At 50.2% G+C, this 24,677-nt stretch overlaps 1 protein-coding gene across 1 annotated transcript; it reads left to right on the plus strand.

The window, feature by feature from the left end:
• Window positions 1-23,076, plus strand: MPP3 (MAGUK p55 scaffold protein 3). The gene is given in 19 exon segments (XM_036883167.2): window positions 1-848; window positions 850-883; window positions 1,146-1,264; window positions 1,527-1,604; window positions 2,721-2,801; window positions 3,009-3,146; window positions 6,040-6,121; window positions 7,273-7,358; window positions 8,684-8,758; window positions 11,420-11,616; window positions 13,254-13,318; window positions 14,615-14,635; window positions 15,164-15,205; window positions 16,632-16,796; window positions 16,896-16,976; window positions 19,302-19,395; window positions 19,599-19,707; window positions 21,097-21,216; window positions 22,770-23,076. Coding segments are annotated over 19 exon segments (1,824 nt in total). The 5' UTR covers window positions 1-788; the 3' UTR covers window positions 22,947-23,076.
• Window positions 23,077-24,677: the final 1,601 nt, after the last annotated feature.

The following is a 24,677-nucleotide window of genomic DNA, read 5'->3' on the forward strand; positions in this document are numbered from 1 at the left end:
CGCAGGGGGGAGGGCGGCGGCTGGAGGACCGGGTACCATTCTTTGGCATCTTGGTGTCACCGATGCTCGGGCGCGCAGCGGGGCCGGCTCCATGTTTGCGGAATGAATGAATCATTACTCTCCTTGTCCTCTTCTGAAGGAGGACTTTTTGAGGTCCACGTGCTGCAGAGCACGTTGGGGGGCCTCCTGGGCTAGGGTTCCCCCCTTGTGCATAGTAGAAAACCACCTCTCATATTTCCATCCACTCTCTCCTCTCTCTTCGCGGGGGGGCCCCTTCAGGTAGGACCTTAGGGATGCTGGGGAGAGAGGGAGCCTGTAGCCCCCAGCCAGGCACTTGGTGAAGGTGTGATAAAGGACTTGCAGGTGTGACAAGGGACTTGGGAAGGACAGGGGACTTGAGTGAAGCCCCTTAGAAGATACCGGGATGGAGGTGGGGGCGATGCTGCAGAGGAAAGCACCCACTGTCAGGCTGTGACCACTTGCACCTCTGAGGCGAGCCTGGAAGGGGCACTGGAGTATGGGTTCTGACCTCATTACTGTTTCTTTATTAGTAAATGGGAAGTATTAATATCCATTGCTCAGGTTTTCTGCAGCTTAAGAAAAATGTCACATGGGATTGTCCAGCATAAAGCTTGGTACACTGGGGGCACACAGCAAATCTCAGTTTTCTTTCTTTCCTCACTGAAAAAAGTGAGCAGAGTTTTTTGTTTCCATTCCCTCTGCCCCCAAATTGGTCATGGACAGACACAGCAGATGTGTAATCACTGTTTGTTGAATGAATATGCTTGATGGAGCTTCACCACCCACCCCCTCCTCCCAGAATCCACAGGCTGAGCTTGGGATCTGACCAGCACAGACATGCCAGTGCTGTCCGAGGACTCTGGTGAGTGCCTTCACGGGGCTAGGCCTGTCATAGCCCTGAAGACAAGAGTCTGTCCACAGCCTGGAGCTGGGAAGAAGGCAGGTTGCTGCCAGCATTGGCTTGCTGGGGCTGCCCTGCATCCAAGGCCTGAGAGTGAGAGCCTGGGGAGAGAATGTCCACACAGCAGGGCAGAAATGTTGTTTGAGGGTCCACTTGGGGTCCCCCTCAGGTAGGAAGTGCACATTGCATTTGCTATACTGTGTTTTTCTTACACTCTCCTCAGGTTTGCATGAAACCCTGGCACTGCTGACCTCTCAGCTCAGACCTGACTCTAACCACAAGGAAGAGATGGGCTTCCTGAGAGATGTTTTCAGTGAGAAAAGCCTCAGTTACTTAATGAAGGTAAAGCCCCATTTCATCCCACCTTGTGAGGGTTTCTGGAGGTCTTCCTAGCTGGCTGTGGCTGGTGGAGGTCATCCTCACCATCCCCCTGTTCCTGGAAGGTCTTCACTAGCCCACGATGCAGGGCTTTCTTTCATGCTAACCCATCAGTGACCCAGTCTGCAACCCTAGAGCCCCACAGCCATGAGTGGACTGTGGTGTCCAGGGTAAACCTGGGCAGCTGGCTTGGGAGGCTCCAGCCTGAAATCAGCTGTCTTTGCAGATCCACGAGAAGCTTCGCTATTATGAGAGGCAAAGCCCGACCCCTGTGCTGCACAGTGCTATGGCCCTTGCCGAGGATGTAAGACCCTGGTTTTTCCTTTTGGTGTCAGCCCCGCTGCCCACCCCTTTTATCTTGCCTTGTCACCATAGCTTAGCCTAGGGGACACTGGGACTCAGGAGCCCAAAGGGAGGAGGTGTCTCCTTTCCCCCTCCGCTGCCCTGAGCCTCCTCACACACAGGCGGGGAGATGCTGCGTGCCTTGGACTGGGCTGGGGGACATGGTCACATGATGACGCCTACTTACTGTGTGTTCCTGAGAAAGTCTGTTTCCCCAGCTGTGAAGGAGAGCATTTGGATTGGATCAGCAGTTCCCAAAGTTTCAGGCTATATGAATAGGTCAAATGAGCCCCTTGTACCTGTGCTCTGGGGAGGCATGCCATGAAGTCCTGGGGTCCAGCAAGTACGTCTTTGTTTACAGGCTCAGGCTTCTCATTTTATTAAGGAATGCTTCCTAATTTCTGGTGGACCTCAGGGTCACATGGCTTGGGAAAAGCCATCCCAGTTGATTACTAAGGCAGCTCCTGAATAAACTCGCCTAAGCCCAGGAGAGGGCCTGCGATGGGTGCAGCTTTTCTCTACTACGGGATGTGATTAGCAGCATGGTGGGCTCCCAGCTCAGCACTGCCTCTGGTACTAGCTCTGTGACCTTAAACAAGTCACTCAACCTCTCTGAGCCCCAATTTCCTCATCTATAAAATAGCACAGTAGTGAGGACACAGCTAATACAGCAGATTAGCCCAAGTACACATCCTGTCTGTGCTATTTACAAGCTTTGGGCAAGATATTTAATCACTCTCATTTCATTCTCGTCTGTAAAAAGGGTAAAATAATAGTACCTGCCCAAGGTAGCTCACTCTGAGAGTGAAGTGAGGAGGCCCACAGGAAGCATTGGAGGTTAGCTCCTGTGAGTATCACCCTGCAGAGCTGCTCGAGTTCTTTTTGTCTCTGGCATGACTTCCCAGGAGCATCAGTCCTGGGCTGGCTGAGGGTTCAGTGCACCCCTGGGGGCTGTCAAAGTTCCTCCAAGGGTCCCTGGGTGTGAGGTTCAGGGAGCAGGGTTTTCTCTGCATGAGTCGCAGCAGGTCCGAAGCCCCCGCAGTGATGTTCTGTGATGTTCTGTGTCTTTTCCCTACAGGTGATGGAAGAGCTGCAGGCCGCCTCCGTGCACAGTGACGAGAGGGAGCTGCTCCAGCTGCTGTCCACCCCCCACCTCAGGGTAGTCACGCCACAGTCCCTGCCCACGCGCACAGCTCGTGTCTCCTGGGATGGAGGGAGCGCTGGGTCGTGAGGCTGAGGAGAGGAGACTGATGAGGGAGGGCTCCTCCAGTGTCGGGGTGGTTGTCTCTCTGGTATTGGATCCCAGATCCCCAAACCACTGCCCAGCCAAGGCCCCCGGCCCTCATGCCTCTTGCATTCCTGATAGGCCATGCTCATGGTACATGACACGGTTGCCCAGAAGAATTTCGACCCTGTTCTCCCCCCTCTGCCTGATAATATTGATGAGGATTTTGATGAAGAATCAGTGAAGATTGTCCGCCTGGTGAAGAACAAGGAACCCCTGGTATGTGGCGCCCACCTTTCTTCCCCACCTCCTGCCTGTATCCCACCCACCCAGAATACTGGGAAGGGACCCTCCTACAGTCTGGGGTGAGTGACGGCAGCTTCGTCAGGGCTGCCACTAGGCCCTCTGACATCTTGTGTGCAGGGACTACTTTCTCTGGGTGGGTACAGCCCCCCTCAGCTGTGGCCAAGCTCCTTTGTGCAGTAGATAACCTTCACAGCTACATGGCAGCTGTGATCACCATGCTCTGAACCAGAGGTTGGCAAACTGTGGTCTAAGGGCCAGACCCGGCCCGCTGCCAGTTTTCGTAAATGAAGTTTTATTGGAGCATGAACGTGCCTATTCATTTCATATTATCTGTGGCTGCCTCTAGTTGCAGTGCCAGTGTTGAGTAGTTACAACAGAGACTGGGGCCCACAAAGCCTAAAATATTTACATTTGGCCCTTGACAGAAAAAGTGAGCCAGTCCCTGCTCTGAATCCGAGGAAGCACAGGACAGTGCCATTCTTCTCAGTGGACAGATTGTTACCATTTTGGTCCTGGTTCAGCATTGATTTACTGAGCACAGGGACAAGGTTCCTTATTAGACAGAGGGAAGTGGTGGAAGTCCAGAGAACTGACTGCTTGCCTTAGAGAACACCACAACTGGCATCCTTCATTTTCAGCCTTCACCTTATGATCTCAGGCCACTTCTGCAAACGGAAGAGGAGAGGAACTCTTTTTTCCTCTCTTTCCTCCCCTGCAAAATGGGGCCATCATCCTTTGTGCAGACACACTGTGTGCCAGGCACTGTGTCGGGTGCCGGCAGTTCAGAGATGATTAAGACTTAGCACTTCCGCTCTGGTGGTTCACAGGAGGGAGGGAACTGAAAGAGGTGGTTTCCTGAAGGAGGTGATGCCCAGGTTGAATTCCAAAAAAACGGAATGGGTTTTCTAGAAGGAAAAGGGAGAGAAAGGGCATTCCAAACAGTGGAACTGCATGAATGAAACCAGAGGAAGATAAATGGTATGGTGTGTTTGGGGAACTCTGAGCTGCCTGATTTGGATGTAGAATGTCAAGTTCGAGGTAAGTAGTGACAGGGGTGAGGCCAGATCAGGAGGAGATCATAAAGAACGTGACTGTGTCCAGTTGTGTAGCTTGACCTCAGGGCAGTGGGGAGCCATTGTAAGGTCTTAAATAAATAAATTCCTGCTTTGGGCAGGAGTTTGGGGAGGTGCCTAGGATAGTGGCCAGGTGTCCAGCTGGGATGACTGGGTGGGCACTGGGCCATCACTCAAGGGAGGGAATATGGAGGAGCTTAGGGCCCACTGGATTCAGAAGGCCTGTGTGACGCACAGGTGGAGGTGTCCAGGAGGTGGAAAGAGTGTGTGTTCAGAGGAAGAGACTTGGCAGCTGCTGGCATCCGGGAGGTGTTAAATCATGCTTGAGAGGTGGAGACCTGCCCGGTAAAGAGTGGGCAGAGTGAGATGGGGAGAGGGCTGGGGCAACTCCTGGCCCTTTACTCAACAGAGGAGGACTCAGCAAAGGAGACAGATCGTCACTGAGAAGGACTGAGAGGTGTCACTGGGCCCAGGCTAAGAGAGAATTCCAGAGGGAGGGTGAGTGCCAGTCTGACAGGAGGGAGATCAGACAAGAGAAGACTGGAAGCCAGTGGGTGGGCACCGGGCACCAGGGGACCTTTGAGGTTGCAGCGGCGAGTGGCTGGGCGGGCAGGAAGCAGAGCAGACACATGCTCTTCTCCAGGAAGCTTCTCCAAAGGAACGGGGCATGGCAGGGCAGGCTTTTTAGTGGCCGGTCATATTTTTAGGGACCCGGGAGGCAGCCAGTAGAGAGGGGGCACTGGGAATGCGGGAGAGGAGGGAGTGGAGAGAGGGACCAGCCTAGACAGAGGAGGCTCTTTGCTGAGTTGGGGAAAGGGGAAAGGACAGAGACCTGGCAGGTTTGAAGGTCTAGGGCCAAGAAGCCACAGGGTTCTTTAGCTGACAGTTTCTCTTTCCAGCAATATTTGTCTGTGGACTTCAAATAGGTGATGTGAATGATGGTAGTAAAAGTGCACCAGCGTGTTTGCAGGTACAACCAATAATGAATGGCTGACAGTTGTTGAGCCCTTACTGTATGCTAAGTACCTCACATGCATTACCCGATGTAATCCTTGCAACCACCGTGTGAGTTAAATGCTGTCCCACATCCTGGAAGAATCAGACTCAGAGAAGATAAGGGTCTTTCTTGCTAAGGCCCTATGCTTTTACTAAATGGCAGTGGATTCAAACCCAGGGCCGTCCAGCTCGAGAACTTAGTTCTTCTTCACCTGACTGCTGCCTTGCCCTGTCACAGTCCAGCCTGTGTGGTGCATGAAATTGAGGACTCATTAGTGCCTTTCTCATTCTAAACATCATCTCTGCTGTGCTTCATGGGCCACATCTTGGTCCCCAAACTCTGGCTGGGGCATAAATTGGTCCCCATCAGCAACAACAGTTGACCCAGTAACCCTGTGATTGGTTAGAGGCAGGTTGAGAATTTGCTGGCAGTCTCCTCACTATTAAATGTCTTTGCAAGAGGCCAGGACTGTGGTATGGCAGAGATTTGACATCACAAAAAACTTTCCCTCTTACCAGCTGGTGACCTTGAGGACATTTATCTTCTCACCCAGTCTCTGGTCTCAAAAATGAGATTGTCACGGTGTTCCTGTGTTTTGTAAACTGTGAAATGCTGTGCGACACTAATGTGAGGTGGTGGTTTTATTGCATCCTTGGCATTGGAGAGTTCCCCACTGACGTGCCTTTTCGGGGGCGGGTGGGGGAGGGGGACCGGGAGGCTCTGTTGTGCCCTGAGAGTCGGAGTCTCAGGTTTGGGGCTGCTTCTTAGGAGCCTGCTTGCTCTGTGTCTGATGCAGGGCGCCACCATCCGGCGGGATGAGCACTCGGGGGCTGTTGTGGTGGCCAGGATCATGCGAGGGGGTGCAGCAGACCGGAGCGGTGAGTGGCACCCATGCTGCCCTAGCTGAGGTGACGCCCAGCATGCCCCAGCCTTCCCCCTTTGGCCACAGGTCTCCTTTCTCCTTCTCTCTGGGATGTGCTCTGCATTCTGGGAGTGGGCTGGAATTCTCTCTCCTTCCCAAGCCTGCTAGAAACTTTAATGGTTTGAAAATACCTCAGGCGTGAAGTACTTGGGGGTGATCAGAAGGGCCTGTGCATTGGCTTAACCCAGGGGCTGGTAGTTAAGCCCATGGCATGGGCTTAGTGGGTGATTCCTAACTGGGGGGCAGGGGCACCCTTCCCCAGCATGCTTTCTGCCAGTTACCAAGGGGAGGCTGTTCACTTCCCAGGTTTGTTTGGGTGGAAAATAGATTGAGAATCGCTGGTGTGCGGAAGAACTAAGTTGGGAGGCAGACCTCCTGGTTGTAGGAGGAGGGCTTGCCCCCAAAGTCTGGGGATCATTGATGTGGAGAGTCCTAAACCAGTGCTTCTTAAACCTTAGCATGTGCACAAAACCCTGAGCATCTTGTTAAAATGCAGATTCTGAGTCAGCAGGTTTGGGTGGGCCCAGGATTCTGCCCCACCCCCCACCTTCTGGGTTTTGCTGATGCTAATGGACTAGTGACCACTTTGAGTAGCAAATATTGCCTCGTACGCAGAGACACTTGTCATGAAAGCAGAGGCCAACAGACAGGTGTGTTTAACACTCTGGATGCCATCTTCCCTGGTGCCTTTGAGTTTCCTTGATAAGATTTCAGAGGGACATGCTTGGAGTGCATCTAGAAATCCAGGAAGGTGAAGAGTTAATGACGTTTTTAAAGAAGCAGAGGCTTACAGCAGAAAGAACACAGGTCTCCTACGTGAAAATAACTGTGTTTGAACACTGGCTCCATTATTTCTTGGCAGTATGGCCTTGGGCAAGCTGCATGCTTTTTCTGGATCTCAGCTGCCAACTTGTAAACTGGAGATTTCACTGGGTGGTTTTGAGGCCAGGAAGCTGAGTGAGGGATGCGCAAAGGAGGGCTCCCCTCCTCCTGGTCCCGTCTGCTGTCTTCCCTGCAGGCAGTTCCTCAGGTGGGTGTTGGCGGAGCCCAGAGCTCTGAGCTCCAGAGCCGAGGCCTCTTCCCAATGGTCAGCCCTGTGTCTCCTAGGCCTCGTCCACGTTGGAGATGAGCTCCGAGAAGTGAATGGGATCACCGTCCTGCATAAGCGGCCTGACGAGATCAGCCAGATTCTGGTCCGTGCTGAATGCATGCTGGGGTCTTCCCAAAGCAGGGCACTTCCTGGAGCCGGAGCAGACTGTGGCTCGGGCTCCCTCTTCTCATGAGGAGACTGCAGGCAATGTGGCCTTACAGTGTACCTGGGGTGCGTGGTGGGGACAGGGCAAGTGGCTTGTCCAGCGCACCAGGCCTCCCTCAGAGCCTCTCTTCAGCACAGCCATCCTCCCCCGACCCTCTGGGAGACCCCCTCAAAAGGGCCCCCTCTCCAAAGGGCTGAGGAATATGGAATGAGAGGCTGCAGCATCGGGAGGGCTGGGAGCAAGGGCTTTGGGGTCAGCCAGTACTGATTTGCATCCTGCCTCTGCCACTTTCTAGCTGTGCAGCCTCGGGCAAGTCATCACGTCTTCCTCAGTTTCAGTTTCCTTTCCTGTAAAATAGGGATGGGGTGGTTTCTCATCCACTGTGTGGTTATTGTAAGGATGTAAACATCTGGGAAAGGATACAGCACTTTGCATCTGTAAGGGGATTCCAGGATATTAAGTGCAGGGGCTAGAACAACTCCAGAGGCTCTTCTGGGAGTTCAAGTCAAAACTGAAATTGTAGAAAGCCCCAGTTTTCTCCTCCTTATCCTCAGACATCCTCCCCCGGCATGACACTCCTCACTAACTTCCAATGGTTTGGGGAACAGAAGCGGGACCATCTGAAGGGAGGAGGCCTGTTCTCTAAGGCCCCCACTGTAGGGGCCCTGGTTGCAGGCAGGCCCTTCGACCTTTCTGCCCCCACTGCCCTTTCGCTGGCTCTGGGCTCCGACCCCTGCTATCCCAGAGCGATGCAGGGCCAGGGAGGCCACTGGGCGAGATTGGCTCTCACAGGCATTCTTCCCTGTGGGCCTGATGTTGGGGTGTGGGGTCCCTGTTGGGTAGAGGAAAGGGGAAGCCCTGGGAAGGCTGGAGTGGCCTAGATGGGGAAGTGTTGAGGAAGATGGAAAGAAGGAAATGAAACTCAACTAGGTTGTTAAAATAACCAGAGAGAAAAGAAAGAAGGCAGCCCCTTGGGCGCTAGAGGTCAAGAGGGCCGGAAAGTTGGAATTCACAGCATTCACTGGCCTCTGGCTCTCAGTGAAAATCTTCTGTTTCATCTTTGTTCCATGAAAATGCAGGTACTTGGTTTTTGAGTTTTGCTTTAGTTAATTCAACCGGGTGCCACCACAGTAGGGTGGCCGTAGGGGAGGCACTACATCTGGTTTCCTTCTGAACCTGAGTTTCCAGGTCTGGGAAGTAAGACTTGAACTCATGTTAGGCAGACCAGGAAGGTGATAAGCATGTATGCGCTCTCCTTTCAGGCACAGTCCCAGGGATCCATCACCCTGAAAATCATCCCCGCTACCCAGGAGGAGGACCGTTTAAAGGAGAGCAAGGTGTGGTGGGGCCGGCGTGCGGGGCTGGAGCAGTCACGGGCCGAGATCGTGTGTCTGCTCCTCAGAACACATGAGCAATGGAGAATGAATTCAGTCACAGAGTGATTCATTTATTTGTACCCTGACTCTTTTCTAAACAGGAGTTGACATAGCTTACTAATAAGAGGCAAGGTTATTTGAACTAGAAAATCAGGGCTGTGAAGAGGAGAAGGTACCAAATGTGCTGGATTCGGGACCAATTAAGTAACCGCCATTTGTTTCCTTCTTTGTCGAGCACCTTTCATTCTTTTTTGGGCACCTCCTCTGTGGCAGGTGCTGGAGACAGGAATGGTGAGGAGCTTCGAGGATCCCTAGTTCAGAAGGGGAAGCTGGGGAGCAAATCTCCCACTGCTGAGTGATAAGTGCTTTGGAAACATTCTGTAGAGTTACCGGCGCGTAGCAGGGGTTTGGAAGCGAGGCTTGAGGAGGGTGAAGATGAGTAGGATTCCCTGGTGAAGAAGAGCAGGAGGGCGCTCAGACAGAGGGGTCGGCATAGACATACAGAGGCTCCAGAGCGTGGGGAGGTACGTCTGGGGGTTGGTGAGGAAGAGCACCATGCTGGGCTCGGTTGTGCCATGATCCCTGCCTGACCTGCGGCCTCAGAGCTGACCCTGAAGCGGGGATCCAGGGCAGATAGTCTATTTGGAGGTCACTCCAGGAAACACCTGTACAGGAGTGTGGAGGGGACGGCAGCCAGCGTAACAAAGGGTTTAGCAAGCAAATTGCACCGTGGATTTAATCCTGCTGGAGAACTGGGGTGTCTCTGTCATCCCACCCAACAGCCTTGGGGTGAGGCTGGGAGATCTGTATACCAGCTCCCACCCTGCTGCACCCAGCACCCAGCAGATTAATTCCTAGCAGTTTCTGCCTGCCGGGTTAGGGCAGAGCAGATCCTAGGGGTCAGAGAAAGCCCGAGGGCCAAGAGGTGCATGCTGGCGGCTGGAAGTCAGCCTGGGGTGCGCTGACGTGGTAGGGTCAGGGGAGTATGGGAGGGCATCCCACAGCCCAAGATACAACCCCATAGGCAGCGAGAAGCTCTTAAAGGTGTTATCGTTTTTTATTTTCTTAAAGAGGGGAGCAATGTAACTATGTTTGTGTTATAGAACTCTCCCAGGGAAGCCATGTAGAGGAGGGTGGAGCGGGTGGAGACTGGAGGCAGGGAGACCCTGGAGGAGGCTGTTGTAAAATCCCAGGTGAAGATTATTGAGGCCTGAGCTGAAATTTGATTTCAAATTAATTTGGATCTGAATTTCCTGGCCATCAAGGCAGAAAGGAGAACATAATGAATGACATACTTCCCCTCAGTTTTTCAAGAAGGCTAATTCTCAGCCCCTGCCTCTCAGCACTGAATGTGTGAAAGAAGGGACATCGTCACATCTGGCACAGAGTGGGTGTCAGTAAATATTCTGATGCCTGGGGATTGATAGCGGGCAGTGTCAAATGAAGAAATAACTTCACATGGCTGTTTCTCATTTGCACGTTTGGATTGACTCCCAGGGCATGCAAAATGGGGACTCTCACCTGATGGAAGATGGTTCTTCCTTAGACAAGCTATGGGGTCTCCATATGCAGCTTTTGCAGGCCTCACTTGATACAGGTGGAGAGCTTGGTTTTCCTGGAGGACAAAACCAGCAGCCTATTCTCTTACCCATCCTTCCTAAATATTTCTTGAACCGGGATCTTGATCTGGGCTGACCATTTAAGTTTATACTGTCTGAGTGCCTAGGACTCTGGTAACATCTGTGGCTGGATGAGGGTGTCTGCCCTTACAATAATCTGGCCAGAAAGTTCTTACTATTGTCTAACCAAATATTTTCTGCTTGACACATAAAAGAATATGTTTTGAATCTGTCTAAAGAGCCCTCTGGCCTTTTTTTTCTTTCTTTCTTTTTTTTTTCCTATTTGTTGTTAAAGTAATTGGGCCCTAATGGTCTGGAAATAGATATAAATAAAGTAAATCCATGCCACTGAATTAGAGAAGAGAACAAGAAAGTGTGTCAAGATGCAGTGTCTTCCCACCAGCTTCTCTAGAGGGGTCAGGGTAAAGGGGAGAGTTGGGGGTTGGCCAAGTATGTGACAGATGAGGCAGGATTTAGTGTAAAAAATGTGGATGCCAACTACCCACTGAAAAAAGGTGGTGAGGGAGAAATCAGTAACAGTAATCGTGTTGATATTTGTGTTCTTACTAAGATATCTAGTTTACTAGCAGATGGCTGCTGAGTTCATTAGGGGCAGTTAGCATATCAAAAATGACAGTTGATTTACTCTTTGTTTGTGCTGGCCTTTACTCTTGGTCCCCAGGACTAATTGTTGCTTTGTGTATGCTAAGAGGCTATCATAAGGACGACAGGTCAGGTAAATTTGAAGGTTGGAAAGAAATTCAGATAGAGGGCCCATCTACTCATTTTCTGATTCCTGATGGATTTCCTGACTGTACTATTCAAAATGATTGAAGAAAAATAAGAAAACATGTGCCCTGTGTTTCTGAGTAAACTTTCTGTTCCCAAGGATACTTGTTTGTCCGAATCGTGAATGATAGTTGTCATTTGGCCTTTGATGTGACGTGCACACATTTGTGCTTACCTGACAAAGGGTTACCTGACTGGAGCCCCTTCTCTGCAGGTGTTCATGCGGGCCCTTTTCCACTACAATCCTCGGGAGGACCGGGCCATTCCCTGCCAGGAGGCAGGCCTGCCCTTCCAGCGCGGGCAGGTCCTGGAGGTGGTGAGCCAGGACGACCCCACGTGGTGGCAGGCCAAGCGCGTGGGGGACACCAACCTTCGAGCTGGCCTTATCCCCTCCAAGCAGTTCCAGGAGAGGTGGGTCTGGGGTGTATTGTAAGGGGGTGTTTCTGGAGTGGCCAGAGGCATAGGTGCATGACAAAGCCCCAGATTTATGCCCAGACAGCCAGGGGGGCACCTTGTGGGTCGTTCCTGAGCCAAGTCCCAATTGTGCTTGTGTTTGTTCTTGTTCCAAAACCAGTGGTGATGGCTGTTTGAGATTTAAATACATATATGGAAACCTATGTTACTAAATTAACGTGAATTTTACAATACATACTTGTAAAAAGTTGAGAAATAAAACATAAAAATACAGAAGAGGAGGATGAGGAAAAGAAAACTACCCAGTTTCCCCACCATCTAAGCAGCATGATTTATTTCCTCCCTGTGTTTTCTGTGTGAGTGATGCATAGAAATTTGAGGTCTTGCTTTTTTTTGGTAACTTAACATTTTGACACTCGTATTTCCCACATTATTACCTATTCTTTACTGTGTGATTTGAACGGCTGGACAATATTGCACCAGGAGACATGCCATCCATTCACAGGCAGCCAGTGTGGGGTCTCCCCTGGAGGAGCTTCCAGTTTATCAGGAAAGTCACACGTGGTGCGAAGGAGCACTTTATACCAATGTGAGAGGGAGGGGGACGTCGTGCTCTGCAGGTCACAGTGGGAGAACTGGCCCTCATCCAGGCACGCAGGGGAGGATTCTCTGGAGAAGGGTGGTACCCGAGTGACTTCACCCTTTCACTGTGGCTGCGCTTCTCAGTCCTCCCCAGGGCTTCGCTGCCCCAAGGCTGTGATAATTTTCTCACACAGAGACTCTTCCTCATATTTCAAATTATCTCCTTAGGATAGATTTTCAAAAGTGTAAATCCTGGGTCAGAGGCCATGGCAGTCATAACTGCATCCCCTCTCTTGAGGTCTGTAGTCCTCTTCCATCTTTTGGGGTGTGGAATGCTGTAGCAGTAGACCTTGGGGTTCACTGTGTGGCCCCTTGGCCAGGTGCATCAGCATCCCCGGGGACCGTGTTAGAAATGCAGACCCCAGGCCCTGCCCCAGACTTGCTGAGTCAGGAACTCCAGGAGCCCCGAGTTCTAACAGGTATTCCAGGTGATGCTGAGGAACTGAAATTGAGGACCGCTGCTCTGTTTCTACAGGGGGGCCTCAGGCCGTCTCCATCTTTCGCTGGAAGGTCTTGGGGGCAGGCTCTCACTTGGCTGCATTTGACTGTGGGAACCTAGCCACCTCCAAGAGCCCTGAGCATCTTCTCAGCTCAGAGATGGGGCCTTGGCTGCTGCCCTCCAAGATAGCCATATTGGGTAATGTGCCAGGCTGAGCCCTCCGCTGGGAGGAGGACGTTAAAGTAGGATCACTATTGCCCTCAGCCTCTCTTGGGACTCACTCCGTTATTTTCCAGCCTCCTCAGAGATGGGGACATCGGGTGAGGGTGGACCGGGGGCCTCCCTTGAGAATCAGTCATAGGAAAGTGATGACTGACCACTGACCATGGGGCTGGGCTGTGTCCTATGTGTGACCATCTTGGGCTGGACAAGCTTCTCCCAGAGCAGGAGACTCAATTTCTTTCCTCTCATGAATCAGTGAGCACCCCAGAAAGTGTCCTTCTTTACCAGAAGGTTCCTGCTGACTGGTTCTCTGACCCTTATGTTTCCTCAGGCGACTAAGCTACCGGAGAGCCACAGGCACCCTGCCGAGTCCCCAGAGCCTCAGGAAGCCCCCTTGTGAGTAGATGGTCAGGGATGGCAGTGCAGGGAGGGGCTGCAGTTAGGACTGGCGGGCTTTGTGTAGGAAAGAAGCAGGCACCGGGATGGAGGGGACACCAGAGTCCTGTCTGAGCTCCAGAGGAAGGAGGGAGGGGATGGGAAGAGAGATGAGGAGGGAAAAGGGGGTGGGTTGGGGGCAGCTATTCCCCGGAGAGGAGCTGCTATGTTCGGGGACTACAGCTGATACTGGGGGGCATGTTAACACCTCTCTCAAAAGTGTGTGCAAACCTGTGTGTGTGTCTGTCTGTCTGGGAGTGGGGGGCTCTCTGACCCTGACAGTTTGAGAACCATTGATGTTGGAAGGGAATGGAGATGCTATGAGTGATCCTGCTTATTTGTTCGCAGCCAAATTTGGCAAATAAAAATAAAGGATGCCCAGTTACATTTGAATTGCAGATCAACAGTGCATTTTTAGTAGAAGTAGACTTATACGAAGAAATTATCTCTTGTGATCTGCAATTCAAATTTAAGGAACTGTGCCATGTTTTACCTGGCAACCCCACTCTGTGTTGCACTTACCATTTAGAAAACAAACCCACCTACCTTCTTGCCTTTTAATTATCAAACAGCCCTGTAAAGTAGTGGGGTCAGGGCATCCCCCTGTCCAAGGTGGGGAAAAAGAGGCTCATGAGGTCAAGGGCATGGGGCCAGGGTCAGGTTTGCAGAGGGCCTGTGATCAGAGCCCCCAGCTTAGAGCCCCATATGGAAAGGAAGCCTCGCCAGCATACAGCCTTCCTGGCCTAGGGGGACTTGGAACCAAGTGAGGGACGTGAACAGGTGCCAGGTGACTGGAGTACAGCTCGCCTGCGGCTCTGCTCCATGCCACAGCTGCACCCTCAGGCGTCTGCCTTTGGCCAGGCAAGTCTCAAACCCTAGGAAAGAGAGAGCAGGTCCTGTTCCCACTGTAAGCCCCCTGGACTGCGCTGCTCCCCTGGCGCAGCGACCACTGCCCACCACCGCTCTCCCAGACGCCCTCAAGTCAGAAGGGCTGCTGAGTAAATTGGCCCTGAGGCTGCTTATGTGTGAAGAACTGGCTTTCTTTAGCCCGCTAATGAGACACACACAGGAAGCTGATTAGAGCAAGTCTTGGTTTAATAATGCACCACAGCTCGGATCACAGGCTCATTGGAGGAAAGAAAGAGGGGACAGATGGAGAGCTCCTTAGGCACAAGCGACCATGGCTGCCTCTCAGCCGCAGGGCCTCCTGGTTCCCCTCCACTAACGCTGTTCCATCTGTCTTTTGTGCAACCGCAGATGATCAGCCTTGTGACAAAGGTAGGCCCAGTATCTGTCCCCTGTGTGCACGGACAAGACCCCTTTTCTGTAGAACATCTGGGGCTGGAAGGGTTTGCTTTCCTCCCTCCTGCCCTGGGGTGGCTGTGCCCTTTGTACACCTTTCCCTGCTCTGCCAGCTGGACCCATTCCTTGAGCTGTGCAGAGCTCCTCTGTCAGCTGGCACACTGGGCTGACTGTGACCCGGATGGTAGGAGGGTGGGGCAGGGCAAGTGAGTCTCCCTTCCTTATTCACAAAGATCTCAACTTAGAGGGGCTGGGATGGGGCTTGCTGGCCCAGAGCCCCTCCCTGCCAGGGCCCGAGAAGGCTGCTTGGGGACCAAGCATGGAACACTGAGTGAATCAGAAGAATTTGTTTTTCTGGGATGACCAGGACATGGCTCTTCTTCCGAGCCCTCTAAGACACCATCCGGGGGGGGCCGTGCCTGGCCATCCAGGGCCGGGGACCTCTGGGCTGCAGTGTGGGCCCCCAGCAGGGCTCACAGGTCTCCCTCTCTCTTTGGTTCCCAGAGACCTGTGACTGTGAGGGGTACCTCAGGGGTCACTATGTGGGTAAGTAGCAGGGGCTCTCCCCCCACAGGCCCTCCCCCTGCCATGCACAGCCCACCCTGGGCCCCTGGGTCAGGGAGCAACAAAGGCAGAGTGATCTGAGCCCCAGGAACCTTTGGAGCAGCTGAGCCTGTGGGACCCACATTACCCTGCAGCCTCTGTCAGCCAGAGGAGGGGCTCACCTGCCCAGGCCTGGGGGCCCCCACTCCAACTTTTATCCAGCCCCTGGGTGCCAGAGCCCAGGCAGAAAAGAGAAAGGGACCGCTTCATCAATACCGTTTTTGTCATCATCTGATCTCAGTTACAGTTCATTCCGTGTTTGTGCCACTACCGTGCAGTAATGGAGCCTCTTCCCAGTCTCCAGAGTACCTTCGCTTCTTTTGTTTTGGCTTATCTTTTAAAAGGCCTTAGAGACAGTCAAAGTTTTTTAACTTTTCATCATGAAGTGCAGTTATTCCTTGAACAAGGTGGGGATTAGGGGCACCAACCTGTGCACAGTTGAAAATCCACACACAACTTTTGACTCCTCAGAAACTTAACTACTAATAGCCTCCTGTTGACCATACTGATAACAGTCAATTAATGCCTATTTTGTATGTTATATGTATTATGTACCATATTCTTGTAATAAAGGAATCTAAAGAAAATTTTTCTCCAAATTGTTACAAATCTCCAAAAAATTGCCCAATATACTTACTGAAAAAAATCTGCATATAAGTGGACCCAATGCAGTTCAAACTCATGTTATTCAAGGGTCAACTGTCATTTCAAACCTCCTGAGAAGTTGTGAGAATTGTACAAAAGCTGCAAGAGCATATCCAGGTTCACCAGTTGTTAACACCTTGCCGTGTTTGCTTCATCATGTTCCCTTTTTCTGCAGACACTTTTTCTGAGTCATGTGAGAGTTGTAGATACTATGTTTCTTCACTTCTAAATATCTCAGTCTGTATCCCCTGAGGAAAAGGACTTTCTCTTCTGTAACCCAGAGTGATTATCAAATTCTGGGAATTTAACATGCATACAGTTCTATTGTCCAATATACTGGTCATACCAAAATTTTGGCAATTGTCCCAATAATGTCCTTTAGTTCATTGTCCCCTGATCCAGGATCCAATCCAGGACCAAAATTGCACTTGTAGATTTGTATTCCCATTTCATGGATGAGGAAATTGAGGTTCAGGGAGGTGAAGAGTTGCCCAAGGTCAGTCACATGCTAAGTAAAAGTGACCTTGAGCCCTAATTTTTGGATGCCAGCTGGGTATCCTTCCACTATCCTCCTGTGCATCCTGATCAGCCCCTTCCCATGGCAGGAGGTGGTTGGGAGAGGCTAGTGGGACTCAGCCCACCTCCATGTCTGGCCAAGTGGAGACAGTCTTTACTAGGAGATCCTGGGATGAGAGCCGTGATTCCCTCTGCCCTTCCCTCGAAGCTGGTCTTCGGCGGAGCTTCCAGCTGGGCCGCAGACAGAGGCTAGGAAGCCCACGAGAAGGAAAGGCGTCCGTAGGAGGTGAGTCTCCAGAGCTGCTGACCTATGAGGAGGTGACCAGGTACCAGCACCAGCCTGGCGAGCGGCCCCGCCTGGTGGTTCTGATTGGTAGGTGACCCTGAATTCCCAGGGAGTGGGCTGGTTTCCGCCTGGAGGGGTGGGGAAGTAGCTCCCTCGGGACTGGTCAGCCTTCCCTTTGTTTCCCAGGGTCTCTGGGAGCCCAACTACATGAGCTGAAGCAGAAGGTGGTGGCAGAGAACCCACAGCACTTTGGTGTTGCGATTCCACGTAAGAGGGCCCACGTGGGCATGTGTGTGTACACATACTATTTCAGGGGGACTTGACTTCCTATATCCATCCTAATCCTTACTTTGGGACTGAGGGACTGAGAGCCACCGCCTGACAGAGGCAGATGCAGATCATGGGTCCTGGGCATGATGAGAAGTGGCCCACTCTTGGTGGTCCACTAGGACCCTCTGATGTAGAAGCTGGAGGACCACTTGCCTGGTTCCTGCCTGGCAGAGGGGAGGTGAGTCTAGAGTACATTGCAGGCAGAATGGCAACCTCAGTCTGACACCAAGGGGTCCCTGGTCGTGGGAGAATTCCATCCTCCTCTTCGCAGCAACTGATGCCGATGGTCCCTGTTCTCTGCCTGGGTACGAGAGCAGGTCAGAGAAGCCAGAGAGCCCAGTGAGAGATATCACTTGGGCATGCTCTTGTAGTTGGATTCTGGCCTACCAGAGTGGCTGGGCACATTTTTGGGTGATAACATCCCTGCTGATTCTGAGTCTAGAGGCAGCTGGAGATGCCGAGATCCTTGGTTGAACATGTGAAAAGGAGAAGAAGAGGCCTAGGAACTATGCTGAGGGCCTTTATGTGCAGTAACTTGGTCATCCCTTCCTGTACCCCTGAGAAGAGGGGTTATCCTCATCCCATTCTGCAGAGGAAGACAGGCTCAGAGAGGTTATATAACTTGCCTGGTGTCACACCAGGTTGGTAAGTGGTAGAGTCATGATTCAAACCCAGCCAGCCTGTCGCAGTCACATCCTTAACAAGGCCACACAATGGCCTCTCACCTCTGCCTGCCACTTCCTGTCCGTGGCTGTCCCTTCCCTCTCTGGGACTCACTCTCAGTCCTTCTGGGCTCAGAGGCATGCAGTATGGGCGCCTGGCTGCCACCAAGACGGCATGCTGTGGCAACAGTAATGAGACCTTTCCAGAATGTTCTGAGGAAGGGCAGGTACAAATCCTTTCTTTTCTATACCACTCTGCCCTGAGCCTCCGGGCTCATGGCCCATTCTATGGGCCCTAATTGAAGTGGCGGGGTGTTGGGAAGGCCATCTGGCAGCACACCTATGATGGACTCGGTAGGCTCCAGCAGGCCCCTGCCTTCCAGGATGGACTGAAACACGACATGCAGACATTGCTCACACATGGGATAAGAAACCCCAGATCCGTCCCCAGGGGGAGAGGTACCCACATGGTCAGGCCTACCTGCTTCCAGGCACCCCACAGATAGGTGACTTTCCCTCTTGCTCTTAGAAACTGAGGGAGTCAGGGAAGGCTTCACAGAGGCAGTGACTTTTATGCTAGGGTTGGAAGCATAAATAGTTTCCAGGCAGAGAAGAAAGGAGGAGTTTTGTAAACAGGGAACGACATGTAATGCTCTGTGCAGAAGGATGAAGGTGTGACCCAGAGCAGCAGCATTAGGAACTGGGGAAGTTAGTGTGGATGATGTAGGGGGAGATGAAGCTGAGTCAGAATCTCAGTAGAGAATGAGGGTCTCAGATACTCCTTTGTCTTCAGAATGTGATCAGTGGGTGAATTAAGTTTTTGAGCAAGGGAATGACATGGTCAGGAAGGTGACCCTGGCGGCTCTGCCAGAGGTTGGGCAAAGACGCCACATGCAGAGGACACATCCTTGTGGGTGGCTCCCAAGGGCCAGAAAACACTGTCTTTCAAGATCCCGTCTTTTCTTTTGGAATGCTCTGGAAGAAGCTGTGTTGCTTCATGTGTTCTCCTGTCCTGTGAAGGGCCTGATTTCCCCCAGGAGCGTGCATCTTAATTCTATTACAGAAATCAGTGCACAACACTATGTGTCTTAAAGTTATTTGTGTGAGAGCCAGCTTTGCTGAATGAAATGCATCTAGTCAATCAAGGGATTGTCTTCATATGACTGAATAAAGAATTAAAAGCATACAGGAGGGTCATCTGTATTTGTGTCCCCTTTGTTCTTAAAGAAGAAAAAATAAGGAAATAAAAGCTTAGGACTGGGGACCCCTTTAGCAATTCTTCGAAAGCCTCAGCATCAGCGAGCAGTCTAGCGGAGTGGTTATGGGCAAGCACGTGACATGAGACAAAGAGTGCAGACCCTGCCTGCTACCTGGCAGCTGCGAGACTTCGGGCTCAGTGCCTCCTTTCGCCTACATCACAGAGTTGTGCCTGCAAGTGGCACCGTGCCTGACACACAGGGCCACGGGATAAATGCAAGTGGTTGGTTTCTGCCCAAAGCAGAGGTGAACTCCTGAAAGGAATGAGGACACAGGCTTGCTGCTGTCCTCACTTACTGTGATGTGACATCTCTTTGCCCAGCTTTTCTTCTTTCTTTAAAAGATACCACCAGGCCCCGCAAGAGTCATGAGAAGGAGGGGGTGGAATATCACTTCATCACTAAGCAAGCATTTGAGGCCGACTTACATCACAACAAGTACGTTGGCTTGCCGGCCCAGTGGGCCCTCTGCAGCTGTGTGTCTTTGTGTCTGTCCAGGGTTCCACTTGGCCTCTGGGGGGCGCTTTTGGAAGAGATGGGGGTGCTGGAGAGAAGTTGTGGCGGGAGGTGCATTCACCTTTCCGTGCCGATTTAGGCAAGCTCAGGAACTGAAGGCCTTTTCTCCTTTGGTGGTATTTTAGGTTCCTGGAGCATGGTGAATATAAGGAAAATCTCTATGGGACCAGCCTGGATGCCATCCAGGCTGTGATGGCCAAAAACAAAATTTGTTTGGTGGACGTGGAGCCAGACGTGAGTTTGGGCCAGTTGGCATTTCCTATTAATGGAATGTATAAACTAGGGGATTGTACATTTTTCAGAACATCTGACCCCAGTCTAAGGAATTTTTAGTCCAGAGCACCAGATGTTATAATTCTCTTAGGTCTCCTTTTGAGAATCTACTGAAAGCTGTGTACCCCACAAGTACATTAATTGTAGGGAGCTTGTGGACTTAGGTAGGATTGTAAGCTCTGCATGGAGTAAACCATGCCGTAGATGGTGGCACCCACTGGCCACTGGTGATATGACAGGGAATTAGATGGAAAGGCACAGATGGAAGCTGGGGCGCAGCTCCATCAGGCTCCCCCTTCCCGGACCAGGCTGGCTCTGAATCACCAAGGGAGGTGGTCACGAGAGCAGTTTGAAAGGGAAAAAGAGATGTGAGCCTCAGAAGCGCTTCAAAAACATTTCCAGTTCTGCACGCCTTGCATGCTGTGTGCTTGGCAGGGCTTAACCATCTTTTTAACCTTGTCTTTGAGAAACACTTCTAAACTTTGAACTCAGTCTGTGGATTTTTTTTTCCTCTATAGAAACAGCTCTGATTTTATGATATATCCCATAGACTTCATTTTACAGGAGTTTGCTTGAAACAGCACATTATGTCTATCATGGCAAACCCTCCCTAATTTGGACTTATTGGTAGTTGGAAATTGAAATTGAAAGTCTAAATTTCAAAATTTTATTTGAAAAGTGATTTTATTGAGGTTTTTGGGGGGTGGGGTGCTGATGGTGCATACAGCAGTTTAACACCGGGGTTTCCAAATAGAGGCCCTTACCTCATAGATAAAAACACTCATTAAAAAAAAAAAGCATTCATTTTTATTTATTAAAAAAAAGGTGGTTTGCACATTGAAAGCCTTGTGAAGTCTTTTCAACTTGTTGCAAGTGATTTCTTACCGTCTCTTCACTTGCTTAGAAAACTTTTTCTTTGACTATCAGAGGGTGGCCTCTGTGATGCACACGTTTTGGTTAGTGTAGTCCGAATTGATGGCGTTTGAGTAAGTAGATACCCACTGAATCCCACTGGTTCTTCCATCGGGACTGGGCCAGGGGAGAAGGGCGTAGGAAGGTTAATTAGCACCTGTAGGGTCAGAACCAAGAGAGATGGCAGCTCTCAGAGATGAGGCTTTGGAACCTCCGTTCTCAGCAAGTGGTTCCTCAGGGCCCAGCTGCGTCCAGTGTCAGGGTGGATGGTGGGAGAATGAGCAGTTCGTTAGCCCAGTTGAAGCCCGTTGTCATGACTGTGTAGTCAGTGTGCATTGAGGGTACAGGATGAAGCACACCATTATTGAGCATTTGAAAAGTATGTTTCACAATAAACTATTTCCCAAGTATATAATATTCCTGAACTTTGTTTTGCAGGCCCTGCAACAACTGAGGACCTCAGAATTCAAACCCTATGTTATATTTGTAAAGCCTGCAATTCAGGAAAAAAAGACGCCACCCATGTCCCCAACCTGTGAGGACACAGCAGCCCCACTTGTAAGTTTAAAGTTGATCATTTATTTTCTGAAGGCCTAAAAGGGCCACTTATAGCTGCATAAGGGTGTTTGTTCCTTCTGCACAAGACCATCTTTCCATTTTGCCTGCTGGCTGCACTTAGATAGTCACGTGACTAGAATGTTCAAGGTGGGGCAGCAGAAGTGTCTCCCAGTTCAAACGGGGTTCGCCACCCTCCCCTTCCTCACTTAACCAGCTTCCCAGAAAATAAGGGACTGACATCTGTCAGGGACCTGGTCTGAGGGTGACGAAACACACTAATATGTTAAGCTCCTAAGCCAAACCAAGTAGTTTTTAATTGAAGCACCAACTTCAGATCCAGCAAGCTAACAGCATGGGGGCAAGGGGTGGCATGGGAGGAATCTTTCCTGAGTGCTGCTCAGGACTGTGACTCTCATGCTGAAGTCACAGGGGCTGAATTGCACCTTTACAGGCCAAGAAAAGGGTTCGGGGGATTTATGGCTGCAAAACAAAATGTCACACATTTTACTCCATTAGAGATTGACTTGAGTTCTTTCAATATGCAGATATTCATTAGGAAGATTAAGGTACTTAGTGGCAAAAATGTTCCTTCTATACTTTTTCAAATAGCTAAATGCTTCCAGGATAGATACTGAGGGTGCCTGTAAGAGGGGAACCCCCAGAAGCAGCAGATGGGCCTGCAGGATGTGTGTGTGTGTAAGGAGTGGGGGAGGTGGGATTGAAGATCCAGGGGTGACACTGGGACAAAAACTGAGCTAATTGTCAGCCAGCTGCCTACTTGAAGTTCTACTTATTAGAGATTTTTTTAAAACAAAGAACCAAATGCTGTGCAGGTTGGGTAGAGGGGCGACCTTTGGCTCTCTGTGCTTCAGTGTTAGATGTCAAGAAAGCAATCTGATTAAAGAAGTCAGGTACCCTAAGGAAATGGGGAGTTAAGGGTTGTCCCAACACTTAAATAGCTCTGCTTTGTCTGCTGTGCTATGTTTGGCCCTGGTTTGAGGAAATGGAAAAAGAAGAATTGAGTTCTACATTATGAATTTAGGAGTCTCCAGAGAGTATTTGAGTTACTTATTCTCCTTTTTCCCCATTGATTCCCAAAATGTTTGCTTTGCTTTTATATAGTTCATATTATTTATAGTTCTTTCCTGTAATTATTTAACCAAATTGACATGCAACATAATAGTAGTACTTCTTTGGAAATACCTTTGGACAGGAAGCGTGATATTGATAGAGAAATACACACACAAACAGAGAATCAGCATCCCCACAAAGCTCATTACAGCATGGCTGCAGTTAACAGGTTCTCAGCAGGTATTTTGTGAATGAGTGACTGAGCATTGATTATGTTTACTGCCCAAAAACTTTCCTGGAAGCTTGCTAGGTATTGTCACGGCACTCTGTTCTCGAGTACGCCCTTGGTTATTAATGGGCCCTACTCATCTACTCATCATTTAAAAATGAGAGGTTGGAACACTGCCCGAGACAAAGGCTGTAGGTTTCTTACTTTGGGGGAGAACAACGCAGTTGCCTTACAGCTGCCCTTTTCCTTGCAGGGTGAGGAGCAGCAAGAGATGGCTGCCTCCGCCGCCTTTATAGAGCAGCATTATGGGCACCTGGTGGATGCTGTGCTGGTGAAGGAGGAGCTCCAGAGCGCACACAGCCAGCTCAGAGGGCTCTTAGAGAAGCTGAGCAGGGACACTCACTGGGTACCTATTAGTTGGGTCAGGTAACTGTATCCTAGAACATCTAGGTGGGAGGGGACCTGGAAGAACACCTAGCCCCAGCAACCCCATGTTACCATCAAGGAATCTCAAGCATGGAGAGGGCCAGAATTTCCCATAAACTCCCTCATCAAGAACAGTATATATGGGAAAGTCTTATTTGTTACTGGTTTTTGTCTGTGGTTTTTCACTACACCCTTTTGGGACTGCAAACATGAGTTAAAAGGGGACATGTCACAAAATAACACATTTCCTTCATTAAAATGTCACAGCCAAGTTGACCCTGATTCTTTGTACCAAAGCTAAGCAGCCACGGGGAGTGTGGGGGATGGTAGTGGTGAATTTATACAGTACTGATTTGCAGAGATGTTTAAGCTTTATAAACAGAGTGACACTTCATTTACCCAGCTTTGTTGGAAATTGAGTTGTTTTACGTAAGGGGATTTTCCCTGCAACTTAAGTTCCCCTGATTCAAGCACTGAAATGTTTGTTTTAACCTTTTTGATAGTGAGTGTTTGCCTGGCAATGGAAAACTTGGTTGTCTGCCTTTTAAATAGTGAGTGCACACAAACTGTTCTGGAAGATGAAGGCACACTTCACCGACGCCATGAGTCATGCCATGATACAGTGGTGCTTCCAGGGACTCTTGAGGAATAGGAGGTTGACTGTCCCCTCCTAAATATCCTCGGATTCCTGCAATGGAGCCCTGGCCTTGTTTGATTTGTTCTATTCCATCACGTGTCCCTCTCTAGTTACCGACAGTTGCCCTGGTTCTCGCCTGTCCCACTTCGAATTATAGGGACTCCTGTCATGCTAGATCATGGAAAACCAGATTTCCTCTGTCAAAACTATGTTTAAGCCATGATAAATCAGTCCTGTCAAAATTATAGTACATAGACCCTGAGGGTGGGCCTAATGGGTTGTCCCTGAGCAAAAGTGTTTACTATCACAGGATTTATGGTATATCTTAGCTGCTAAGAGAATTTTGTTTCTTATTAATAACCAATGTATACAAGGCTTTATTCTGTGCCAGGAGCTATGCTAAGGCCTTTATATATACTAGCATAACAGACACACCAAGCCTATGACACAGGATTCTTCTCATCCCTATTATACAAATGAGAAAAACAAGGCTTAGAAAGTTTAAATAATGTATCCAAGCTTGCACAGCTTTTTAAAAAATGGCAGAGCTATAGCATTTGAGCCCACCTTTCCCTAATTCCCCAAGATAGCCGTTAGTCACTGTACTGCACTGCCTCCTCCTTCTGTGTCCCATAATTGAGGCTACCTGCTAAATGATTGACTTGTAAATGAGGAATGTCTTCCTAGCTAGGATTTACAGTAATAAGCAATGTGGGTGTAACTTCTAAGACTGCAAGAGGCTGCTTACACATGTAAATTTTCAAGTTTTCTTCCTCATGAGAAGAAAAGGAGGCCAGGTTAAGGATGAAGCACCAGTGAGAAGATTTGCTGCCCAGGTAGAAATTTCCATTTTGCCTTCTTACACAAAGACACCTTTGCAACTTTCTTGATTACTAACCTGGTAGGTCCACCTAACAGAATCACCTTCTTCAGACCTTTCTAGCAAAAGGATGAGGACATTTTTACACTGATAAAGTACTGGATTCTTATCAAGAGAAATTAGTCCTGAGCCTCTCTACATAGAACTAGGGCAGGGAGGGCAAGCAGCCCCTTGAAGTGTGAAAGGCACATGCACAGATGTGTGTATTACACAGGAAA

The sequence above is a fragment of the Manis pentadactyla genome, chromosome 4, assembly GCF_030020395.1.
Source record: "Manis pentadactyla isolate mManPen7 chromosome 4, mManPen7.hap1, whole genome shotgun sequence".
Lineage (NCBI taxonomy): Eukaryota > Metazoa > Chordata > Mammalia > Pholidota > Manidae > Manis > Manis pentadactyla.